The following is a 23,154-nucleotide window of genomic DNA, read 5'->3' as shown; positions in this document are numbered from 1 at the left end:
CGCCACACCGCCTTGGCAGTTCCGTAGAGCTCCCGACTCCAAAGCCTCCCTTGGTGCGGCTGGAAACGAGCAATGACATGGCCTGATGCATAGTCCTCGCTACGACCGAGACCACGCTACTTCCCCACCATAGTCAATAAACCGATGAACTGGACCTGCAGCATTCCACAGCACCAATCTTGCGGTCACAAGAAAAGTGACTAAGACAATCACTCACGATTAGACTGCATACCGATGCTTCTGTCACAGGCAGCGCCACAGGCAGCATCACAGTCAGCACCAAGTCCAGCCTTTCCAGTTTCTCCCCCAATCAGCAATTCACTGAGGGAGTAAACCTTCATTACTTAATATCCAGCAGCTTCTTGCAATCGCAAAAAATACATTTTAAAAAAGAAAACAATATTGTTGGATGACCCCTTAGAAACCACTGCTTCCAAGCGTGCTGCCACCTTACGGGAAGTAAGATTTTCCAGCTTTAAGGCGGACATTAAAAACTTATTTCCACAGACCACTGAGGTCCACACAGAGTACAAGTAATCAACTTGCTGTGCAAGAATTAGTTCAAAAAGCAGCTATATGCACTATGCAGTAACTCTCTAGGATCAGCACCAACTTGCACCAAATGGATCAGAGCTTTGAAAGAACAGCATCTTCCCCTTCATTCTAAATGGTTCATAAACCCATAAAGAATACTGCATTTTTTGCGCTATTTAGTTTTGCCATTTAAGACTCCTTACACAGACATCCCACCCTGCAAAAACTCATTTCAGGGAGGTAGCGCCATCAATTTGCAGCAGACTTCCGGGAGAGGTAGGATGTCTGCAATAGAGTCGCTCCTTAGCAGCCAGCCAGCTAGTTTAAATAATGTTAGCTATGCTAATGAACGAATGACACCTGTTAAACTCACCTCAACATGTCTTTTATAGTCTTAACCCACCATGGGCAACAGAAAAGTCACTGTTGCAAACAGTGCAGCGAGAAACACTGTCATTATTTTGACCCCTATTAGGCAGGGGTACACTTTAGTGTAGTCTGGGGTGACGTATGTTTTATATATTTTTTGGAACACTCTGCCATGGCGCACTCTTGCTCGCGCTCTCAAGCGCGCTCTCTCTCTCTCTCTCTCTCGCGCGCGCTCTTGCTCACGTGTACGCTCTCTCTCGTGGTCGCTCTCGCGCTCTCACTTGCTTTCTCTCGCTCGCTCTCAAAAAAATTGATCTCCATGATATTGTATATAATTTGCGGGCATCAGGGAGCCACTATTAATATGCAGGAGACTCCCAGAACTTGCAGGAGAGGTGGGATGTCTGCTTACAGAGGATGCTGGGATTGAGCTCCAAATTTCAATCCCCAAAACTCTAATAATGTCACACTAACTACTACACTACCGTGGCTGCCTTACCCCAGCCTCATCATTAGACAGCCCCACTGTTGGCAATCCATACAGTGCCAACATGAGTTAGTGTGCATGGTTCTGTAAATGACAAGCTCCATAACCCAGCCTCCTCAGGCCCATTCATCTGCTTTTATGAAATGGCTGCAAAAAGCAGAATCAGAAAGCTTCCACACAGTGGCTTTACTCACTTATTAGATAAGGGCCTACCAACGGTTTGGTGATTGCATGAAATTAAATACAGTGGATTCCAGTTAATTAGGACTAGTACATTTTGCCCCAATTAGCCTGTTTCATGGCAATAGTTAAAAAGGTATAAAAAAAAGACGAACTACCATTTAACTGAGTAGTAAATTATGTACTTAAATAAAATACAGAGCAAATTAAATTTTAACAATACCAATACTACCACAGTACTATAAAACTTTGTACTAGCTCCTAAATAGTTATTGACAGAGGAATTAATCCAATGTATGCTGCCGTGTTATTTTGATTGACTGTAAATGAACTAACATCTAGTGCAGATAATGGACTGCCTTCAAACAATGCTTTCAATGATTGCATCCTTCAAATTTTCATTTTCATAGTATCATTCAAGATGATTTTAGATACCTTAACATCCTTTGTAATTCCTAACATGTTCAAGTAGTGAAATTGTTTCATTTTCAGTCCCGCCTTTTCTGGCATCTCCAAGCCTGAATACTTGAAACCACAGTGAGCAAAACGGTTCTGAATTGTCTTACTGCTTATTACTCACCAATTATCAGTGACAAAAATCACTGCTTTTGAACACAAACACAGGCAACTGATACTATTTAAAAACTCTTCATTCTAAGCACGATATTGTGTCTAACAGCCACGTGACATGCATGCAACTGACACTAGTTAGAAACTTTTCAGCAACAATCTCCTGTCCCAACTAAGCGGCATAGTGTCCCAAATAAACAAAGGGAATCCTAACTATTTTCTCAATTAATTTTTGTTCCTTAAGAATTGTCCCATACCTCAGTTTGATGGAGAGGACATATCCTCACCAGAGAGGAAATGTTGATCCAAGTTCAGAATGAGCACTGTCAAGAATGAAATTAGAAACCACTTTTCAAATTAACAACTGGTCGAAATTTGCAACAATCTTCCACAAAAGACAACTGATACTGACTCAACTATTAATTCCAACATTGCTGGATTTATATTACCCAAGTAATTAAAGGATATGAAGCAGATTCAGGAATATAGAGTCATTCAATATCTCAGCCATTGACCAAAAAAAAAATGACAGTAGAAACTCAGAAGCTAAATGGCACAACCTTATTCTTGTGTTCTAATAAATATCTTTGTCACATGGCCTAGAGCAATTCAAGAAGACAGCTCATCATTACATTCTCAAAAACAAATAGGGATAAGAATTTAAATTCAGTGTTTTACATATTGTTCAACAACGAATAAAACAATGTTGATATTCTCAGAAATTATTTTTTCTCAAATGACAATCAAGTTTAAAAATGTTGTTTAGTTACACACAAAACAGGCTGTTGTATCTTCCAATAGCTTTGCATAAGAATTTAATCACTGATAAAATGTAGTGCAACTTAAATGTGCTTTAAGGAACCAACATGAAAATTAAATTTAAATGTTTTGCAATAACGGAAATTGCAGAACAGAAATCTAATTTTAAACTATTAATTCCTCTTGCACAAAAACAGCCAACTGTCAGAATCTAAAATTTATAATTCACAATATAGCTGATTACTGAAGCTATTAAGGCATAAATTGTCAAAACAGGGTTGACATTGAGGGCACTTCAATATTAAACAGAACATCACAAGTTAATGGCAGTTACTTGGGAAGTACATTATTATAAATGGGATTGAAAAATATGTCTTTTTAAGGTAGAAAAAAGTAAACTGTCACTGAATTTTCTTTGGAAACTTGTCTATTTGGGGGATTATGGGATATAATTAAAAACCATGGTACTTGACAGTATTCACCATCAAAATTAAACAGATGCTTTGTGGGGTTGGTATCACAACTATTGAAGTTTTTTTCCAAAATGTTCAGGAGGGTTATTGCTAGAATTAACTCCTGTCTCAGCAGGGACATGAACCCACTACAATTTGCCCACTGTTACAACAGATCTACAGCAGATGCAAACTCACAGGGTCTCCTCTCTGCTACGCAGTACCTAGACCACTGCAAAATGTATACCAGTCTACTTTTCACCTTTTCCACCTTGGCATTCAACACCATCACTCACACAGTACTAATCATTAAGTCTCAAACCTGAACCTCTGTACCTCCTTCTGCAACTGCTTCCTCAAGCTTTTTATTGGAAGACACAGTAAATTGGTGATAACATCTCCTCCTCAATGATGATCACCTCAAAGATGCACGACTGGCCACTGCTTCTCTCTCGATACTCATGATTATGTGCCTAAGTGGTATTGATGATTGTCGTTGGTAGATAGCAACGAGGTGGCTTACAAAAGTGAGATAGATCACCTCGTTGTGTAATCCAAGGATTGTCACCTTATCATGGTGGAGGGGGTTGTGAGTTCCTGAAATCCCAACAGTGATGCCATCTGAAGATTCGCTCTTGGTAGGGTCATCCATGTCAGTAAGGTCAAGGGGAAGTTCCAGACAAACAGCAATCCAACCAAACCTCATATTTCACTTCATATCACTAGATCTTTACCCCAATCTGTCAAGGACAATGTGGTAGCTGCATGTGTATCAGTCTCCCCACATTAAACTAAGTCACACCCAGGCATTCTCCATTAAGGGAATCCATCATAAATCCCAGAAAACACCTTGGGAAAAACATCATATTTGATTCCAGTGATTGTACTACTACTACTAGTTGAAAGGGCTCACAACAACCATACACCTAATGTCAGCAATGGATTGCAAAGGAATTGACTGCAGACTTCGGGAAGGAGATGTGCGGTCCACACCGAGGGGTGAGCAGGGTAAAGTTTCTGGACATCAACATCTAGGAGGACCAATCCTGAACGTGACACACTGAGACAACCATGAAAAAGGCATGCCAGAGGCTCTAATTCATCAGGTTCTTGAGGATACTCAGAATGTGAAAGACATCTACAAGTTTTTAGATGTTCACTCAAGAGCATTTTAACAGGTTGCCTCACTGCCTCGTATAAAAACTCCAATACGTGGGAATCAAAACGGCTGCAGAGGGTGGCAGACACAGCCAGCTCAACCCACCCCATCATCCAGGACGTCTTCAAAAGGAGGTGACTCAAGAAAGCGACATCCATTAAGAGCGGAGGTGTGGGAACCTGAAGGGCTGCACCCAATGATTATGGAACAGCTTCTTCCCTTCTGCCATGAACACTACCTCACTGTTCCTTTTCTTATCATAATTTTAAGTACTTGCACTGTACTGCTACTGCAGAACAATGAATTTCACATCATACAAGTCAGTGGCAATAATTCTGATCATAAAGAATATTAGCTAAGTGGTTTCTAACCTCATATTCTTCATAACAAAAGAACATACTCAGAGCTCCCCCCCCCCGCATCATACAAAATGAATGCACAACACTGATAACAGGATCAATACATTCACATTCAATCTACTCTAACAAAATTGCCATAACGTAAGGTCAATTCTCTTAGAAAGCCACCAATATTTTTTTAAAACCTGCTTTAAACCTTTTAATGGATTAATACAGTTTTAACATCATTGGTTTCTCTGACAAAAGTACTGGATTTTCAACACATTCAGAAGCTTTCAATAAGGAGCTTCTTTGCCTGGATAAAAATTACGAATAAAGATGAAAACCATGGTAAATTTCAGATTGAGATCCATGTTGACCCATAACATTAATTCTGCCTGTCCATAAGAATCAACAAACTCATTCTTAAGGCCAGTGATGTTGTGGGGATGGAACTGGACTCTCTCATTGTGATGTCTGAAAAGAGGATGCTGTCTAAGTTGCATACCATCTAGGTCAATGTCTCCCATCCACTACATAATGTACTGGGTGGGCACAGGAGTACATTCAGCCAGAGATTCATTCCACCGAGATGCATCACAGAGCGTCATAGGAAGTCATTCCTGCCCGTGGCCATCAAACTTTACAACTCCTCCCTTGGAGGGTCAGACACCCTGAGCCAATAGGCTAGTCCTGGACTTACTTCTTAATTTACTGGCTTAATTTACATATTACTATTTAACTATTTATGGTTCTATTACTATTTATTATTTCTGGAACAACTGTAACCAAAAACCAATTTCCCCCAGGATTAATAAAGTATGACTATGCCTACTATAAGAACAGAAGACCATAAAGCATAGGAGCAGAATTGGGCCATTCTGTCCATCAAATCTGCTCCATCATTTCTCATGGCCTATCAACTCTAATCTCCTGCCTTCTCCCCATAAACTTTGACACCCTGACTAATTAAGAACCGATCAAGCTCCACTTTAAATATATCCAATAACTTCTCCACAGCCATCTGTGGCAATACATTCCACAGATTCAGCACCCTCTGGCTAAAGAAATTCCTGTTTATCCCTGTTCTAAGTGGATGTCCCTCTATTCTGAGTCTGTGCCCTCTGGTCCTACACTCACCCGATATAGGAAGCACCCTCTCCACATCCACTAGGACTTCCAATATTTGATAGGTTTCAAAGAGATTCCCACCCCCCCACCCCCATTCTTTGAGATTCCTGCAAGCATAGTCCATCAAACGTCTCCTCATACTCTAACCCCTTCATTGCCTGAATCATGCTTGTTAACCTCTGCTGGACACGCTCCAATATCAGCACATCGTTTCTTTGATAATTCCTCCATAGATACTGTATATTCAGTGTCTCAGATACCCAAGTATATTCAGCATTTTGTTTTAATTATGGATAAACACTATTTGAATAATTTGATTGAATTAGTTTATGAATGGACAAAGACTGACCAATGGAATGCAGTAGAAGTTATCCAAGCTGATTTCTGAATGACATTTAATAAGGGTGCTCAACAATCAAGAGTAGGGAAACTGCTCTTCAAACTGGAAAATGACGGAGATTTCTGGGCCCCAAGCCCCAGTCACCTTGAAGGACTGAGAGCGCTAGGAACGGGTCACTGGACAAATCTATGTGACAGCCCTTCCAGCTCTGAGACCAAAGGTAGGAGCTTCACCTCGTGCTTAAGCCAGGCAGGGATTCAATGGTAACTGGCATAGGCAGGCAAGGAGTTTGAACCACAAATAAGAGAAAATCTGCAGATGCTGGAAATTCAAAGCAACACACACAAAACGCTGGAGGAACTCAGCAGGCCAGGCAGCATCTATGGAAAAGAGTACAGTCAAACTTTACGGGCTGAGACCCTTCATCAGGACTGGAGAAACTAGGATGAGGAGTCAGAGTTAGAAGGTGGGTGGGGGGGCGGGAAGGGAAGGGGTGAAGTAAAGAGCTGGGAAGTTGATTGGTGAAAGAGATACAGGACTGGAGAGGGGGGAATCTGACAGGAGAGAACAGAAGCCCATGGAAGAAAGAAAAGAGGGAGAAGCACCACAGGGGATAGATGGACAGGTAAGCAGATAAGGTGAGAGAGGGAAAGGGGAATGGGAAATGGTGAAGGGGAGAAGGAAATATCAGAAGTTCAAGAAATCAATGTTCATGCCATCAGGTTAGAGGCTACCCAGACAGAATACAAGATATCGCTCTTCCCACCTGAGTGTGGCCTCATCGCAACAGTAGAGGAGGCCATGGACTGACACGTCAGAATGGGAATGGGAAGTGGAATTAAAATGGGTGGCCACTAGGAAATCGCACTTTCTCTGGCAGACGAAGCATAGGTGCTCGGCGAAGCAGTCTCCCAATCTACGTCAGGTCTCACTGATATACAGGAGACCACACCAGGAGCACCCAATAAGTAGATGACCCCAACAGACTCACAGATGAAGTGTCACCTCAACTTGAAGGACAGTTTGGGGCCCTGAATAGTAGTGAGGGAGGAGGTATAAGGGCAGGTGTAGCACTTGTTTTGCTTGCAAGAATGAGTGCCATAGGGAGATCAGTGTGGAGGGACGAAAGGACAAGGAAGTAGCATGGGAAGCATTCTCCCTGTGACCACATGAGTTTCCCCTGAGCGCTTCAGTTTCCTCCCACTGTCCAAAAATGTACTGGTTAGTAGGTTAATTGGTAATTTTTCAGTTATCTTGGGATTAGGCTGGCATTAATAGTTGGGTTCAGGGTGGCTCAGTCTGTTGGGCCGAGAAGGCTGTATCTGCACAGTATCTCTAAATAAATAAAATTTTTAAAAAATAAACAGATGGGACCATGATAGGCTTCCTGGTCCGAACATCTTCTCCCCTATTGAAAGGACAGGAGACTGAGGAGAGCACATGGGAGGAATAGGACCATAAGATACTCCCTGGACTGGTCATCTTCTCCCCTATTTAAAGGCCAGGAGACTGAGAGACCACATGAGGGGGAATAGGACCATGACAGACCACCTGGACTGTTCGGCTTCTCTACTATTGAAATTCTATGGTCACAAACGTCAGAAGAATGAGGAGAGCACTGAGGGGAGGGGGGATGGCGTGGTGGTGGAATGAGACCATGATAGACCTCCTGACTGAAACTCAGGCCAGGAGACTGGGTGGGGGGGGGGGGGGACTGACCAATAAGCTAAAAGACTGGTCAGTACTTATGAAAAGACAGTATGCCACCCTATGTCACTCTGCAGGCAAGAGCCAAGCTCAAGTTTACAGGCAATTAGATTAAACTATGGAGCTTTGTAATCCTTAAACAGACCCTCCCCACATATATACTGATGCCTTAGACAAGGTACAAAATAAAGGATACAGTTGTATTGAGAAATACGATAACCATTAAGCTGCATGGGACATAGGCCAGATGAAATGGTGGCAAGTAGCAGCTAAATTTAATGTTGAGCAGCGCAACTCAGTAGTCACAATGTGAAATTCACCGTGTGCTAGAGTAGTGGAAGTAGAATTGGTGCCTTCAGGAAAGAAATGAAGATATATCTGAAAAATAATCATTTGCAAAGCCAAAGGGATACAGCAAGAAAATTAGACTGACGAGATTGTTCTGTTTGGAAACAAATAATCACCTTCCGACCTTAATAATTGCCCATAGTTTAAAAATGTTGACCCTTATCAGAGATCTATTTGCAATGTTAATTGCAAATTGTACCATAATTATCCCGCACTTACCTGACCTGACAATTTACTATTTACCAGCCAAGTCATATCAAATTACCCCAATGATTTAGTGTCTATAAAATAAGAAGATGAAAATAATTTTAAATATTATATTTCAATTTTAAATGAGTCCAATTTTTTAATTTTACTGAATAAGTGCTTTTAAGTTAAACAAATTTAGAGGTATTTACTTTCTGGTTTGCTGATCAGGTTCCTCTACACGTTTGCCTGCTTAACAACAAAACTGAATTAACAGTGGCAAAGGGAACCCTGCTGCTTACTACAAATTCAGGTCAATTATCTCAGTTAGCTCAGTACTTGTTATACTACAATTGTGATTTAGCCTAGATTCTTTCCCCGATTACCATCCCACTGATATGCAGTAGAAAAACGTGATTTGAGTATTATGCAAGTAGGTTCACCTGTGGACTCTCTAGAATAGCCATTTTGGCAAAACACAAGTAATAATGCTTGTGGATTTTCTTCCTTCAAATGTGTACCTATTGGAATCTAGCTCAACACATTATGGAGAAAACTATGTTCACAACTTGCACTAAAATAATGCATGCTGTTTTTCCCCCACCTCTTTTAAAACTACCAAATTATTCCGACTTGAAGCTAAAGTGAAACCAGACGGCTCTTAAAACTTTCCCCATCCCCTAGAAATATTTTCTCTGTAAGGACAAGGAAAGAGAGACAAATTAAAAAGAATCCACATCACTTTTCTCAGTACAAAGAGACGTATCTCTTCCAGCAATGAAATAAACCCCTAGTAAAATGTTAATAATTAGTTTCATATATTCCTCTTATTCACAAGATACCAGAATTATGTAAATCTGAGAATCCATTAAAAACAGACATTAATATTAAATCTAATATTATACTAAATTATATCTTGAATATTATAATTAAATCTACATGATATTTGAAATGAGTTTCATAATTATTCTGCACAGGTGACGGTTTCTATCTTCCTCATTAATTTTAGAGGTCTACTGCAGAAATCAGCAATTCTCAAGCAATACTTTTGACCTGATATTAAAAAGTAAGTGATAACTATGCCACATTACTGCAGTTTTACATGGAAATCTGACAAAAAATTGGTCACACCAACGCTGGTCTCTATTTTTAAATTGTACTGACCAGAAGTAAACAATTGTTTATCTCTAGTTTCACTGGGTAGATTTTCTATTTTTCACCTTATAGATGTCTATCAAATAAGAAAAATACACAGTTGGCATTTATAGAACTCTGCTGGATGTATAATTTCATTGTATGCCAGCATCTCATTGATGATATAATTTTAAATTATATTGTAGCTATCAGTATCTCACTCAACTGGTTCTGATGTGAGCATACAATTTTCTCCAGTTTCTTGTATTAATATGTCAATCTGCAATTCAAGTATTTGGCACTTTGCCAAGACCAATAGTCTGGTAACACAATTCCCCAACAGTGATCAATTGCCCACTAAGCACAGAAATGATAAGTTGAATAATGAACGTACTGGATATGAAGTATTCACCTAACTGTAGACGAGAAAGTTATCAGCAAGAACGATTTTGGGTGACATTTACTAGAAGATTTTACTCTGGGTAGTGCCCAAGAAACTCAAATGCTTTAAGCAATGAAGAACTTAAGGCTACTGAGAAAATAAACCTCACACTGACCATGCAGCCATTTCTAGTTCAGTGATATTCAGCCATGACCTCCAGAGTTTCATAAGTCGGATTTATTCTGAAGCCTATTGCTTATTATGCTTAATAAGGAAGCAGCAAACATTCCTGTTCTGTTAGGATTTTCAATTAGAATCCAGAAAAACTTGAGTGTTTCTTTTTCTTAGGCAGTCTCTCAAGGTGGAGGATGGCTTTCTTATATTATAATTTTACGGAATTCAATGTGATCACATACGACATTGGATCAACAAACTCTGTCACAGGAGGGACAGATGCAATGTGGGACAGAGTGGGTTAATTCACTTCTGACATGCTATTTGTGTTTGGCCTTCACAAGAGCACCAACAGGTTTGGGGTCTTCTCTGATGGCTCTCCACCACTTGAGCAAACTTGGACCAGGATTCCCAAGAATTGTGAACTTCTCCATTCTGGTCTTGCAGATGCTCAATGCGACATAACACCTCTGAAGTCTTCAATGATCAAATCGACAATGGTGTAAGAGCTCTCAGTTTGCAGATACACAAGTATCAGTATATTGTAAATCAGTGGCTAAGATTGGTATGATGTTGGTACTAAAGTGGAATAGAAGAGTAGATAGTTGCCCTGCAGATTACCTCCAGTCCAATGGAAAGAGATAAGGATTGGGGCAATGACACAGCCTTGGTTAAGTTCAGTCTGCAAAGAGGCTGGATCTGTGGTAGATCATTGCTTTCATTTAGGATGGAACATAGGATGATTTTCTAGGAACAGACTGTCCACCATAATCTCTCAATTGACAGAGACAAAGACTAAAAATACAAATACAAATATGGTGCTCGACACTTCTCCTTTCAGTTTTGTTGACTTAACACAAAGTGAAGGTCATGCCTAATCTGCCTTCACGGACAAAATCTGCATGACTAGTTTGAAAGAACTCTTCAGCCAGTGGGTGGAGAAAATATAGAAAAATTCTCACAATGACATACCCCTGTACCTTCTTTCAGGGTCACAAGACCCATGTCAAAGTTTAAAGTAAATTTATTATGAAGTACATATATAATCACCATATACACCCCTGAGATTTATTTTCTTGTGGGCATATTCAATAAATCTGTAAAAGAATAATAACCAAAATAGAATCATGGAAAGACCGCATTAACTTGGCGTTTAACCAATATGCAAAGACAATAAACTGATAAAAACTGTTCCCGAACCTGGTGGTATGAGTTCTGATGCTCCTGTGCTTCTTGCTATTGGCAGCAGTGAAAAGAGAGCATGAGCTGGATGGTGAGCACCCACCCACCCACCCCCCCAACCCCGCCTGATGGTGGATGCTGCGTTCCTGCAACAACTCTCCGTGTAGATGTGTTCAATGGTGAGGAGGGCTTTACCTGTGACAGATCGGGATGTATCCACTACATTTTGCAGGATTTATTATTCAAGGGCATTGGTGTTTCCATACCAAACTACGATGCAACCAGTTCATATGTCATGCCCTTCTCTTCCTATAATGGAGAGAGGTCATGAATTTGTACAAATACTTCATGTTTAAACACTTTAGCAAGAATGCTGTTCCAAAGTATATTATGTGTTTTAGTCTTTTCAGCCTTTTTGTTGGCACTAAGATTATGACAAATTGCATTCTGTGAAATGGAGTCAAGGTCAATTCTGCCACAAATTGAGCCCTGGTTGAGAAAAATCTTTTAAATTCGTCTTCAAAAAGGTGCCAATTGCTTCACTATCCTCATTGAGCTCCCCACCTTTTGACTGTGTCCTTGACTTCACAGGCCATAAGTGATCCTGACAAATTTAATGAATGCATGCATGTCAACTACCTGACAAAACTCCTGCATTCTTTCTAAACATCAGCTGTTCCTTTTGTTGGACTCTGTTCATCAGATGTTTCCACATTTGTTTCACACACAGCAACCCCCACCCCCACAAGTTATTTAACACTACATTCCTTCCTGTATTTTTATTATACTCAAAGCAGATTTCTGGTTTCTGGTTAAAAACTAATTTCTTTAACAGGTGCCAATTATAATAGACTCCAGGAATGACGAAGTAATACAAAGTTTTTCTCCCTGCAGGTTGGGAGTCATTAGCTAGCTCTGAGATAGACTGAATAAAACTGTAACATATAGGAGCAGATTTAGGCTATTTGGACTATCAAGTCTGCTCCACCATTCAATTATTGCTGATTTTTGTCAACCATGTTCTCCTGCCTTCTCCCCAAGTACCAAGTCTCCTCAAAATCCTCACGCAATTTCGCCACTATCATGCCATTTTTGTATTGTGTCAATATGTTGGGCCCAGGATAGATCTTCAGTGATGTTGACACCCGGGAACTTAAAACTGCTCACCCTTTCTACTGTTGATCCCTCAATGCGGACCGGTGTGTGTTCCCTTGACATCCCCTTCCTGAAGCCCACAATCAATTACTTGGTCTTAGTGCAAGGTTGCTGCTGCAACACGCACTCAACGAGCTGACCTATCTCGCACCTGCACAAATCCGCATCACCACCTGAAATTCTGGCAACAATAGCTGTGTTGTAAGCAAATTTGTAGGTGGCATTTGAGCTGTGTCTAGGTGTACAGTGAGTAGAGCAGTGGGTTAAACATGCATCCTGGAGGTGTGCCAGTGTTGATTTTCAGTGAGGAGGAGATGGTATTTCTGGTCTGCACGGACTGTCATCGCCCAGTGAGGAAACCAAGGATGCAGTTGCATAGAGAGGTATAGAGACCCAGTTTTGGAGTTTTTTTTTGATTAGAACTAAGAGTATGATTGTGTTGAACGCTGACCTGTAGTCAATAAACAGCAGCCTGACAAAGGTATTTTTATTATCTATTACAATTCTTCTCACATCACAATTTAGAGGTCAGGCTGCTGTAGTTGACAAAGCTGAGTGGCAACTTCAAACCAGCAGTGATTGGCATGGGTAACAGTGAAATCTGTACAGTCCCTTGCTTGGATGATGATATAGTCTTTGTCTAACAGGTGTCAGTACCCATCCTGTGGGTTGGAATCACATCAGGTTTATTGACACTGACACAAATTGTGAAATTTGCTATTTTTGTGGAAGCAGTACAGTGCAGGCATACAAATTACTACAAGTTACAATAAAAAAAAAACAAACAGGTCATGTAAAAGAGGAATAACGAGGCAGTGTTCATGAGTTCATGGACTGTCCAGAAATCTGTTGGCAGAGGGTAAGAAACTTGTCCTGAAACATTGAGTGTGGGTTTGCCATGTATATCTGTGATGACACAGGAAATGAATTGAATTGACTTTTTTACTTACATCCTTCATATACATGAAGAGTAAAAATCTTTACATGACGTCTCCGTCTAAATGTACAATGTGCAATTTATAGTAATTTATAATAAATAGTATGTACAACAGGATAGTCAATATAACATAGAAGTACAACTGCATCAGCATGAATTAATCAGTCTGACAGCTTGGTGGAAGAAGCTGTCAAGGAGCCTGGTGGTCCTGGTTTTTATGCTGTGGTACCGTTTCCCAAATGGTAGCAGCTGAAACAGTTTGTGGCTGGGGTGACTCAGCTCCCCAATGATCCTTCAGGCTCTTTTTATACACTTGTCTTTGTAAATGACCTGAATAGTGGGAAGTTCATATTTACAGATGTGCTGGGCTGTCCGCACCACTCTCTGCAGAGTCCTGTGATTGAGGTGAGTACAGTTCCCATACCAGGCAGTGATGCAGCCAGTAAGAATGCTGTCAATTGTGCCCCTTTAGAAAGTTCTTAGGATCTGGGGGCTCATACCAAACTTCTTCAACAGTCTGAGATGAAAGAGGTGCTGTCATGCTTTTTTCACCACACAGCCGTGTACAGACCATGTGAGATCCTCAGTGATGTTTATGCCAAGCAGTTTAAAGCTGTTCACCCTCCCAACCCCAGATCCATTGATGTCAATAGGGGCTAGCCTGTCTCCATTCCTCCTGTAGTCCACAACCAGCTCCTTTGTTTTTGCAACATTGAGGGAGAGGTTGTTTTCTTGACACCACTGTGTCACGGTGATTACTTCCACTCTGTAGGCTGCCTCATTATTATTTGAGATTAAGCCAATTAGTGTAGTGTCATCAGCAAATTTAATTAGCAGATTGGAGCTGTGGGTGGCAACAAAGTCATGGGTATACAGATAGTAAAGGAGGAAACTTAGTACACAACCCTGCGGGGCACCTGTGTTGAGGATCAGATGGGCAGAGGTGAGGCAGCCCACTCTTACCAACTGCCAGCAATCTGACAGGAAGTCCATGATCCAGCTACTCAAGGCAGGGTGAAGGCCGAGGTGTCTGAGCTTCTTGTCGAGCCTGGAGGGAATTATGGCATTAAATCCTGAACCAAGAATGACATTCTCACATAAGCATCCCTCTCCTCCAGGTGAGTAAGGGTAGTATGTAGAGCTGTGGCTATTGCGCCATCTGTTGATTGGTTGTGTCGGTAGGTAATCTGTAGAGGATCCAGTTTGGGTGGTTGCAAGCTGCAGATGTAATCCTTGACCAGCCTCTCAAAGTATTTGCTTATTATTGAGGTGAGTGCGACAGGACACTAGTCATTCAGCCATGTTACCTTGGTCTTTTTAGGTACCGGAACAATGGTGGATGTTTTGAAGAAGGAGGGCACCCTACACTGGGAGAAGGAGAGATTTAAAATATCTGTAAACTTTGATAAGATACTCTGTGATAAGATCAGTATTTTGTATTCAGTATTTTGTCAAAAGGACTCTATCAATGCAAGACACATGACACAATACCAGTCCAAGCTTTCTTTACTCATTCCCAGGCAAATCACAGCTTTGCATAAAAGTTTATCAACAGAAAGTTAGATAGGAAATAATCACCGAAGAGAACCGGTCACTCTGCTATTGGAATTTGCATTAGGATTTGCTAAGTGTTGGGAGTAGAATTCTCCTTTGCCCTCATCTACTGTAACTTCAAATCCAGGCACCCAAGACAATAAATCTTGCGTTCCTGACACGCTTGTTTCCACAACCATGGTATCTTGTCATGAAGAACATCACAAGTCAACAGTCTGGTTTATTCTGAAGCCCATTGCTGTTTGAGCTTAACGAGGTGGCAGCATAGCCTCCTGTTCTCTCTGGCTTGTCAACTAGAATGCAGAAAGAAACTGTCAAGGATTTTGTTCAGCTGCTTGCTGAAAACCAGAATAGACCAAGCTTTATTTAATTAAATAGGGAATTGATCAGTTCTCACTGTAGCAATCCAAGGCAGATAAAACCAGAGAGAAATTAGTTAAGTTCTTGTTGCAATTGTGTAATGATCTTGGAAATAAAAATTTCTGTCCCATAGTGTAGGATCAGTACATTGCTTCATAAGGCTTCAGAGTCTGAGCAGTGCACAAGTAATGAAAAGTCTTGAAGATTTTCAGTATTTAGATTTTTGTACCTTCTGTCCTCTCCCATTGGGCAGAGGATACAAAAGCTTAAAAGTACATACAAGCAGACTCAAGGACAACCTCTTTCACACTATTATAATTATAAGACCATTGAACAGTTTCTTAATATGATCAGATGCACTGAATTAGAAGACCATTGAATCGTTTCTCAATACATATGATAAGATGCACTCTTGTCCTTACAATCTACCCTTTCACCATATTGTCCACCTGCACTGCACTCTCTTTATAGCTGTTATACCTTGTTCTGCAATCTGCTATTACCTTGTACTACCTCAATGTACTACGTAATGCATTATCCTGTATAAAATGTATGCAAGACAATCTTTACACTGTGCCTCAGTAAAAGTGACAATAATAACAACAACCAATTTCCATATTTCTGGAACCATTATCCTTAATAATCATCATGTTATCATTCTGTCCATTCATTAAGTTTATTGTTTAATCAGAACTGCAGTAAACTAAATAAAATCAAGTACTCAATGCAAAAGCATTAACTGAAATTATGCATTTTAGGGAATATTATTGGAAAATTATAAATGAAAAAGCACATATATTTAACATTTGACAACTTCCCTTACAGAAAATATCAATAGTCTAAAATTTGCTAAAATGTAAAGTGAAATTTCGTAATATGAGTACAGTAAGAGAGATATAAAATAAATATATATTTCCACGACCATGAAACTCAAGTTTAAAAGTTAAATATCAGTACCTCTAAATGTAACAAATTTGGTTCTGATAATCTGGACAAACAACATTAGACTCATTTTAGAAAATAAAGTTCTGACCTAACAGAATGTACTAATCTTAATTCTAACTGGACATGCAAGGAGATTACACCCTGATGGTTTTCAATTAGGAACCAATAGTAAATCAGCCTTGGTGCTGAGAGAGTAGAAAAAGTGAATTACACTTTACTGGACTGAAAGCACAATGGATGTGTAAAGGAAGGGAGCATCTACCTCTGCCAATAATCTTGCAGTTAAGGATGAGACAAGAGGACTGCTTCAATTACTGAAGCCATTTCAGTATATTTTTTCTTAGTGCTGAAATAAAATGTGAAACATATGAAAAATACTCCTAGTTTTACACTTGGAAATTAAGGTCTTTGAAATGCAGAGGTGGACTAAGATCAGGTGGCATAGAAGGAACCACCTTCCAGAGAGAAGAGAGAGATATGTTTGGTGAAGACATCAAGCTACAGGTAGCATGTCTGAAGGATGTTGACTAAACCAACATGGAGGTTATTTGGTTTTATGGCAAGGACATGCGGAGACCTACCAATCTGCGAAAAAGGGAGAAGAGGGGAGGGGAGAATGTCAGATAAGCTCAAAGATTAGGGCCTCGATTGACAGAATCTTCAGTGGAGAGAAAATAATGACTTTTCAGAGTGATGATACAATAAAGGAAGAGCCTGGAAGAAATGAATAAAGCTCTTAGATGGAGCAATACAGAAGAAAAGATAATCAAAGTAACTAAAGAGATCAGCAGGTACTTTTAGTGAACAATGAATTTGAGAGAAAAGAGATCATTAATAAACTAGGTGAAAACAGCAAGAAACAGGAAATTAGAAACAAATTAAAAATATTCGAGATGTGAGTGAAAACACAAACCAACATAATCTTCATTACAATATTAGAAAAGGAGGAAAGAATGACGAGTATGGTCGAGATGGAACCAAGGATATTGCACAGATACCACAAAAGAATGCATATAACCAAGCTTCCAAAAGAACTAGTTATTCAATGCAAGATCAAATCCAGCCAGAGTATGGATGGCCGTGGAGGATGAATGTTGATAACATTTATAAAAGCCAAGTGCCCACTTCTTATCTTTCATTCTCTGATCTCCTAGGCAGTCCATGGTAAAAGGTTTGACTTCATAACTTTCAAAGTTCAAAGTAAGTTTATTATCTAAGTACATATACAGTACTGTGCAAAAGTCTGAGGCACATATATATAGCTAGAATGCCTAAAAATTTTGTCCAGTACTGTAGAAATTTTATGTATTGCACTGTACTGCTGCCACACAAAAAAAGTCATGACATATGTGAGTGATGATAAACCTGATTCTGATCTGGGTCTCTATTGTGCACTCAGGGTGGGAAGGGAGCAGGCAGAGTGGAATCATGGTTGGGAAAAGGGGAAGGGAGAGGGGAGGGAGCAGAAAGCACCAGAGAGACATTCTGTAATGTTCAATAAACCAATTGTTTGGAATTAAATGACCTTGCCTAATGTCTCAGGACAGGGTGTGTCTGCACCCGTGCCATCCCCTGCCCCTGGCACTCCTCCTCTGCCACCTGTCCCACACCGCTCCTACAGAACTCCACCCTTACTCCCGCTAGGCTTAAGAACTTGCTCTCCTCTCCACATTGACAAATACAGTACTGTGTGAAAGACTTTTGCACTGTACTGTATGTCATCATATACTGAGCTTCATTTTCTTGCAACCTAATGTAAAACCGAATGAGGTGCACCCACAGGTTCTGAAGGGGGTGGTTTTGGAGATTGTGGAGGCATTGGAAATGATCTTCCAGGAATCAATAGACTCTGGCATGGTTCTGAAGGACTGGAAGGTCGCAAATGTAGTTCCGCTGTTTAAGAAAGGAGCGAGGCAGCAAAAAGAAAATTACAGACCTATTAGTCTGACATCGGTAGTTGGAAAGTTATTGGAGTCGATCCTCAAGGACGAGGTTATGAAATACCTCGAGGTGCATGACATACCTTGAGGTGCATGACAATATAGGCCCAAACCAGCATGGTTTCATGAAGGGAAGATCAGGCCTCACCAACCTATTGGAATTTTTTGAGGTAATCTCAAATAAGATTGACAAGGGAGAGGTTGTGGATGTTGTATATTTGGATTTTCAAAAGGCCTTCGATAAGGTGCCACATAAGAGGCTGCTTAATAAGATGAGAGCCCATGGAATTACAGGAAAGATATTGGAATGTGTGGAGCATTGGCTGATAGACAGAAAGCAAAGGGTGGGATTAAAGGGATCCTACTCTGATCGGTTACCGGTTACTAGTGGTGTTCCGCAGGGGTCGGTGTTGGGGCTGCTTCTTTTTACAATGTATATCGATGATTTAGATTATGAATTAAATGGTTTTGTGGCTAAGTTTGCGGATGACGCCAAGATAGGTGGAGGAGCAGGAAGTGTTGAAGAAATGGAAAGGTTGCAGAGAGACTTGGTCAGTTTAGGAGAGTGGCCAAAGAAATGGCAGATGAGATACAATGTTGAGAAATGTACGGTTGTGCATTTTGGAAGAAGAAATAATCAGGCAGATTATTACTTAGATGGGGGGAAAATTCAAAAATCGTAAGTGCAAAGGGACCTGGGGTCCTCGCGTAGAATACCCTAAAGGTTAACCACCAGATTGGATCGGCAGTAAGGAAAGCGAAGCTGTGTTAGCATTCATTTCAAGAGGAATAGTGTATAAGATTAAGGAGGTGTCGATGATGCAGTTTTGGGCCCCCTATCTTAGAAGGGATGTACTGATGTTGGAGAGAGTTCAGAGAAGATTTACAAGAATGATTCCTGGAATGCAGGGGCTAACATATGAGGAGCGTTTGTCAGCTCTTGGACTGTATTCACTAGTGTATAGAAGAATGAGAGGGGATCTCGTAGAAACATTTCGAATGTTGAAAGGGTTGGACAGAGTAGATGTGGAAAGGCTGTTTCCCTTGGTGGGTGAGTCTAGGACAAGAGGCCACAGTCTTAGAATTAGAGGGTACCCATTTAAAACAGAGATTAGGAGAATTTTTTTTAGCCAGAGGATCGTGGATTTATGGAATTCGTTGCCACATACAGCTGTGGAGGCCCGATCATTGAGGGTGTTTAAGGAGAAGATTGATAGGTATCTAATTAGTCAGGGTATCAAGGGATATGGGGAAAAAGCCAGAAATTGGAATGGAACTAGATGGGAGAATAGTGTAGCTCATGATGGAATGGCGGAGCAGACTCGATGGGCCCAATGGCCTACTTCTGCTCCTTTGTCTTGTGAAAACTGCCCCTTTGCCATAGTCTCCTCAAACCCATTGCTTTGAAGCATGAGCATGCCCACTGGTTAGCAGATTTTTTGACCCTTTTGGCACTCCCACTGTAATATGTCATCAAGACATAATCACCTTAGTTTTTAGCTGGCACTCACTAACTATAACTACATCTTATCTACATTTCTAGGTCAAATTGTAATATTGGATTCTTAATGACAGCAATGTTTTTACATTTGGTAAAACATCCATCACATCTACTCATTTGCTTTTCCTCTTGGACATGATGTTATTCTACATCAGGGGCACAGTTTCACACAGAGTTTCAAAGTTCTATGTGGAATGCATTTAGAAAATGTAGTTGCTGCAAATAAGCTTTGATCCACAAAATTACAATATATCAATTGGCTTGGATCATCAAAAATATTATTAGTGAGCAAAATAAATATTCTTTCACAATGCTTCTGTTTCAATAATCAGAAAGCAAATCCATTATTTTAAGAACTGTAAACATTATAGAATTGAATATTAATGGCAAGGAACTAATTTCTTCCTTTTCACTGTGAATTTAAAATGATTGTATAAATTGATCCCAATTTTCTGGACAGACCAATGTTCAACAACTAGAACAAAATCACTGTGGTACAAATGAAATGTCAAAGTTCCCCAAAGAAAACCGCCCTGCAGCATAAAGAAATTACTAAATAAAATTGAAAACAAGTGATGCAGCTGGTTTTAACTTGACAATTCGGCAAATTTTCTATCAACAATTACAATTTAACATCAAGCTTCATTCTGTAATTGAATAAATTTTCCACATTGTAAATTTTCATATATCCAAATAAAATGCTTGATCAGAGTCAGAAAATGTTTTTCTGAAAAAATGCATGTTAACTCCATCTGTACCCTAGCACATCAAATAATCGATGAAACACCGCAATTTTATTTTGTAAATAGTTAAGTTCACAATAATATAAAATATCCAAGATTTATTCTTCCCCTAATATTAAAGCAAGAAATTTTAGATTTTTTATAATCCATTCATCGTGTCCTTTTCCTCATCTTAGAACATGAAACAATGCCAGAAATAACAATGTGCTTTGAATGTATTTTCTATCAACTTCTTTGCCCACAGAATTAATAATACCACCCCAGTGTATAAACTGCATGATTCTTCAAATAAGAATAGGCGGGGGAGGATGAGAGGAATCAATGAATAGAAATTCAAATGCCAGTTCTGCTTTTGACTGTTTGCCTACTACATTCCTTGAACAAAGGTTCCAGTGAATTTGCACATTGGCTAAGAACATAACAGCTCTCAGCTATAATTCTTTATATTGTGGTAAAGATCATCATTACATGAGTATGTGGCAACTGGATGAGATAATAGTGGGAAGAAAATGAATGAGGAAAATACAGGTATGTAAATAGTACAGGCACTACTTCATGAGACAGAGCAACAAGCAGATTTGGATGGACACGTGCCAGGTATAAAGCTACTGATTAAAAAAAAATGATCTTTCACTCAAGATCTGAAAAATTCACCATCTGCAAAGAAACTACATAGCCCCACCACAACTATGAGAGGCTGCGACATAAACTTGAGAGCTTGTGTAAGTAACTGTACAAAAACAGAATTAAAGGAAGGTTAAAGAAACGTAAGTGTCCATCGCAATAACACCAGTCAAAGATAAAAGATTCAGTGAAAAGATGTACACGCTTATATAAATAAATCAAATCTGCTAAGACAGATGGAAGAAAAGAACAAATAGAAAGAAAGAAAATAAGAATTGTGACAAAGGGATGGGGGGGGGGAATACACTACATACAAAAAAATGGTGTAAGAAGATTCCTGAGACATGCTGCTTGATTGTCACAATGCAGGTAACATCATATGGATGTTACGTCAAAGTGCATCACATCTCTTATTCCAAATTTTAATTGTACATACCAATATCGTATGCTAAAAAATCAGCGGAAAAACATTTTGCTCCATTACTCAGAGATGTGTCATTGTGTGTGTTCCCTCCAAAAATAAGCATCACTCCACTGATGATGACAGCTGAATGTAGGTAACGGGCAAATCCACTTTCCTTTAGGATGGTCCTAGGTTATTTGCAGAAACAAAAGTACAAGGTATTATATACAACACACAAAAAATACAAAATCAACAGGATTTGATTCATGAGGTTCAATAATTTACTTATTTAGAGATACAGCACGGAATAGGCCCTATGGTTCTTTAAGCCATGCCACCACAGCAACCCACAACAAACTAAATCAACCCTAACCTAGTCACAAGACAACTTACAATGACTATTTAACCTACCCGTTACACCTTTGGGCTGTGGGTGGAAACAGGAGGACATAGGAAAACCTTGGATGTTTGTTGTTTTTCGCACCATTGACTATAAGCTCTACAGACTGTTATGCATGAAAATCCCAGGAGATCAACAGTTTCTGAGATACTCAAACCACCACATCTGGTACCAACAATCATTCCTTGGTCAAAGTCACTTAGATCACATTTCTTCCCCATTCTGAACAATAATTGAACCTCTCGACCATGTCTGCATGCAACCATTCATTGAGTTGCTGTCACAGAAATGGTCAATCAGATATTTGCATTAACGAGCAGATGTACAGGTATATCGAATAAAGCAGCCACTCAGTTAGGGTAGACAATTCTAAAACAAAACACCCAAAATGCTGGAGGAACTCAACAGGTAGGCAGCATCCATGGAAGTGAAGAAACAGTTGAAGTTTTGGGTCAAGAACCTTCTTCAGGACTGGAAAGGAAGGGGGAAGACTCTAAAATTAAACGGTGGGGGGAGTGGAAGGAGGATAGCTAGAAGGTGAAAGGTGAAGCCAGGTGGGTAGGAAAGGTAAAGGGCTTGGAGAGGAAGGAATCTGATAGGAGAGGAGAGTGGACCATAGGAGAAAGGGAAGGTGGAGGGACACTAGGAGGAGGTGATAGGTGGGTGAGGAGAGGAAAGAGACTAGAGAGGGAAATAGAAGAGGAGGAGAAGGGGAGGAAGAATGTTTTATACAGCAGAAGTTTCCATAATCAGAGGGGTCTGAAGTAATAACCTAATCTGACATTTCAGAACAGCACAGATTGAATGTTGAAAATTAGGTTCTTTCGAATCTCATGTTCGTAAAGTTGCCTTTAAATTGAGTTGTATCTTTAGAACACAAATGTATCATCCATGATTTCAAATGGTGCCCATCAGTTTGAACAACAGCTAAAAATGGAGCTTACGTTATTGGAAGGATGACAGAGATGCCTTCTAACTAAATAAAAGAAACCTGTATAAAATAGGCAGAAGGAATATGTTCCTTTTAAAATACATAAGAATGGGAAATTTTTCAAAAATGTGCTAGTCCAGAAAGAAAATTCACTCTCACCAAAACATATCAACACCATGTTTGTCAAAGTGCCCAGAGGACTGACAGTTGCAAATTATAGAACAAGATT

The 23,154-nt window shown here is 39.9% G+C and overlaps 1 protein-coding gene across 11 annotated transcripts in view; it reads right to left on the bottom strand.

Annotated features, from left to right (window-relative positions):
* Positions 1 to 23,154, bottom strand: part of atrnl1b (attractin-like 1b) — a 1,086,143-nt gene that overhangs the window by 857,755 nt on the left and 205,234 nt on the right. For 8 of the 11 annotated variants that reach the window (XM_063072023.1, XM_063072026.1, XM_063072024.1 and 5 more), the window contains one exon: positions 21,628 to 21,782. The exons of 1 other annotated variant lie outside the window; for it this stretch is intronic. In XM_063072023.1, the coding sequence (XP_062928093.1) occupies positions 21,628 to 21,782 (155 nt within the window). Of the gene's footprint in view, positions 1 to 13,517; positions 14,892 to 16,645; positions 16,730 to 21,627; positions 21,783 to 23,154 lie in introns of those variants that run through there. 2 more of the 11 variants (XM_063072032.1, XM_063072031.1) reach the window with 2 other exon arrangements.

Source organism: Mobula hypostoma, chromosome 19 (genome assembly GCF_963921235.1).
Source record: "Mobula hypostoma chromosome 19, sMobHyp1.1, whole genome shotgun sequence".
Classification (NCBI taxonomy): domain Eukaryota; kingdom Metazoa; phylum Chordata; class Chondrichthyes; order Myliobatiformes; family Myliobatidae; genus Mobula; species Mobula hypostoma.
The sequence above is the reverse complement of the archived record's forward strand: the minus strand, read 5'-3'. Positions and strand labels throughout refer to the sequence as shown.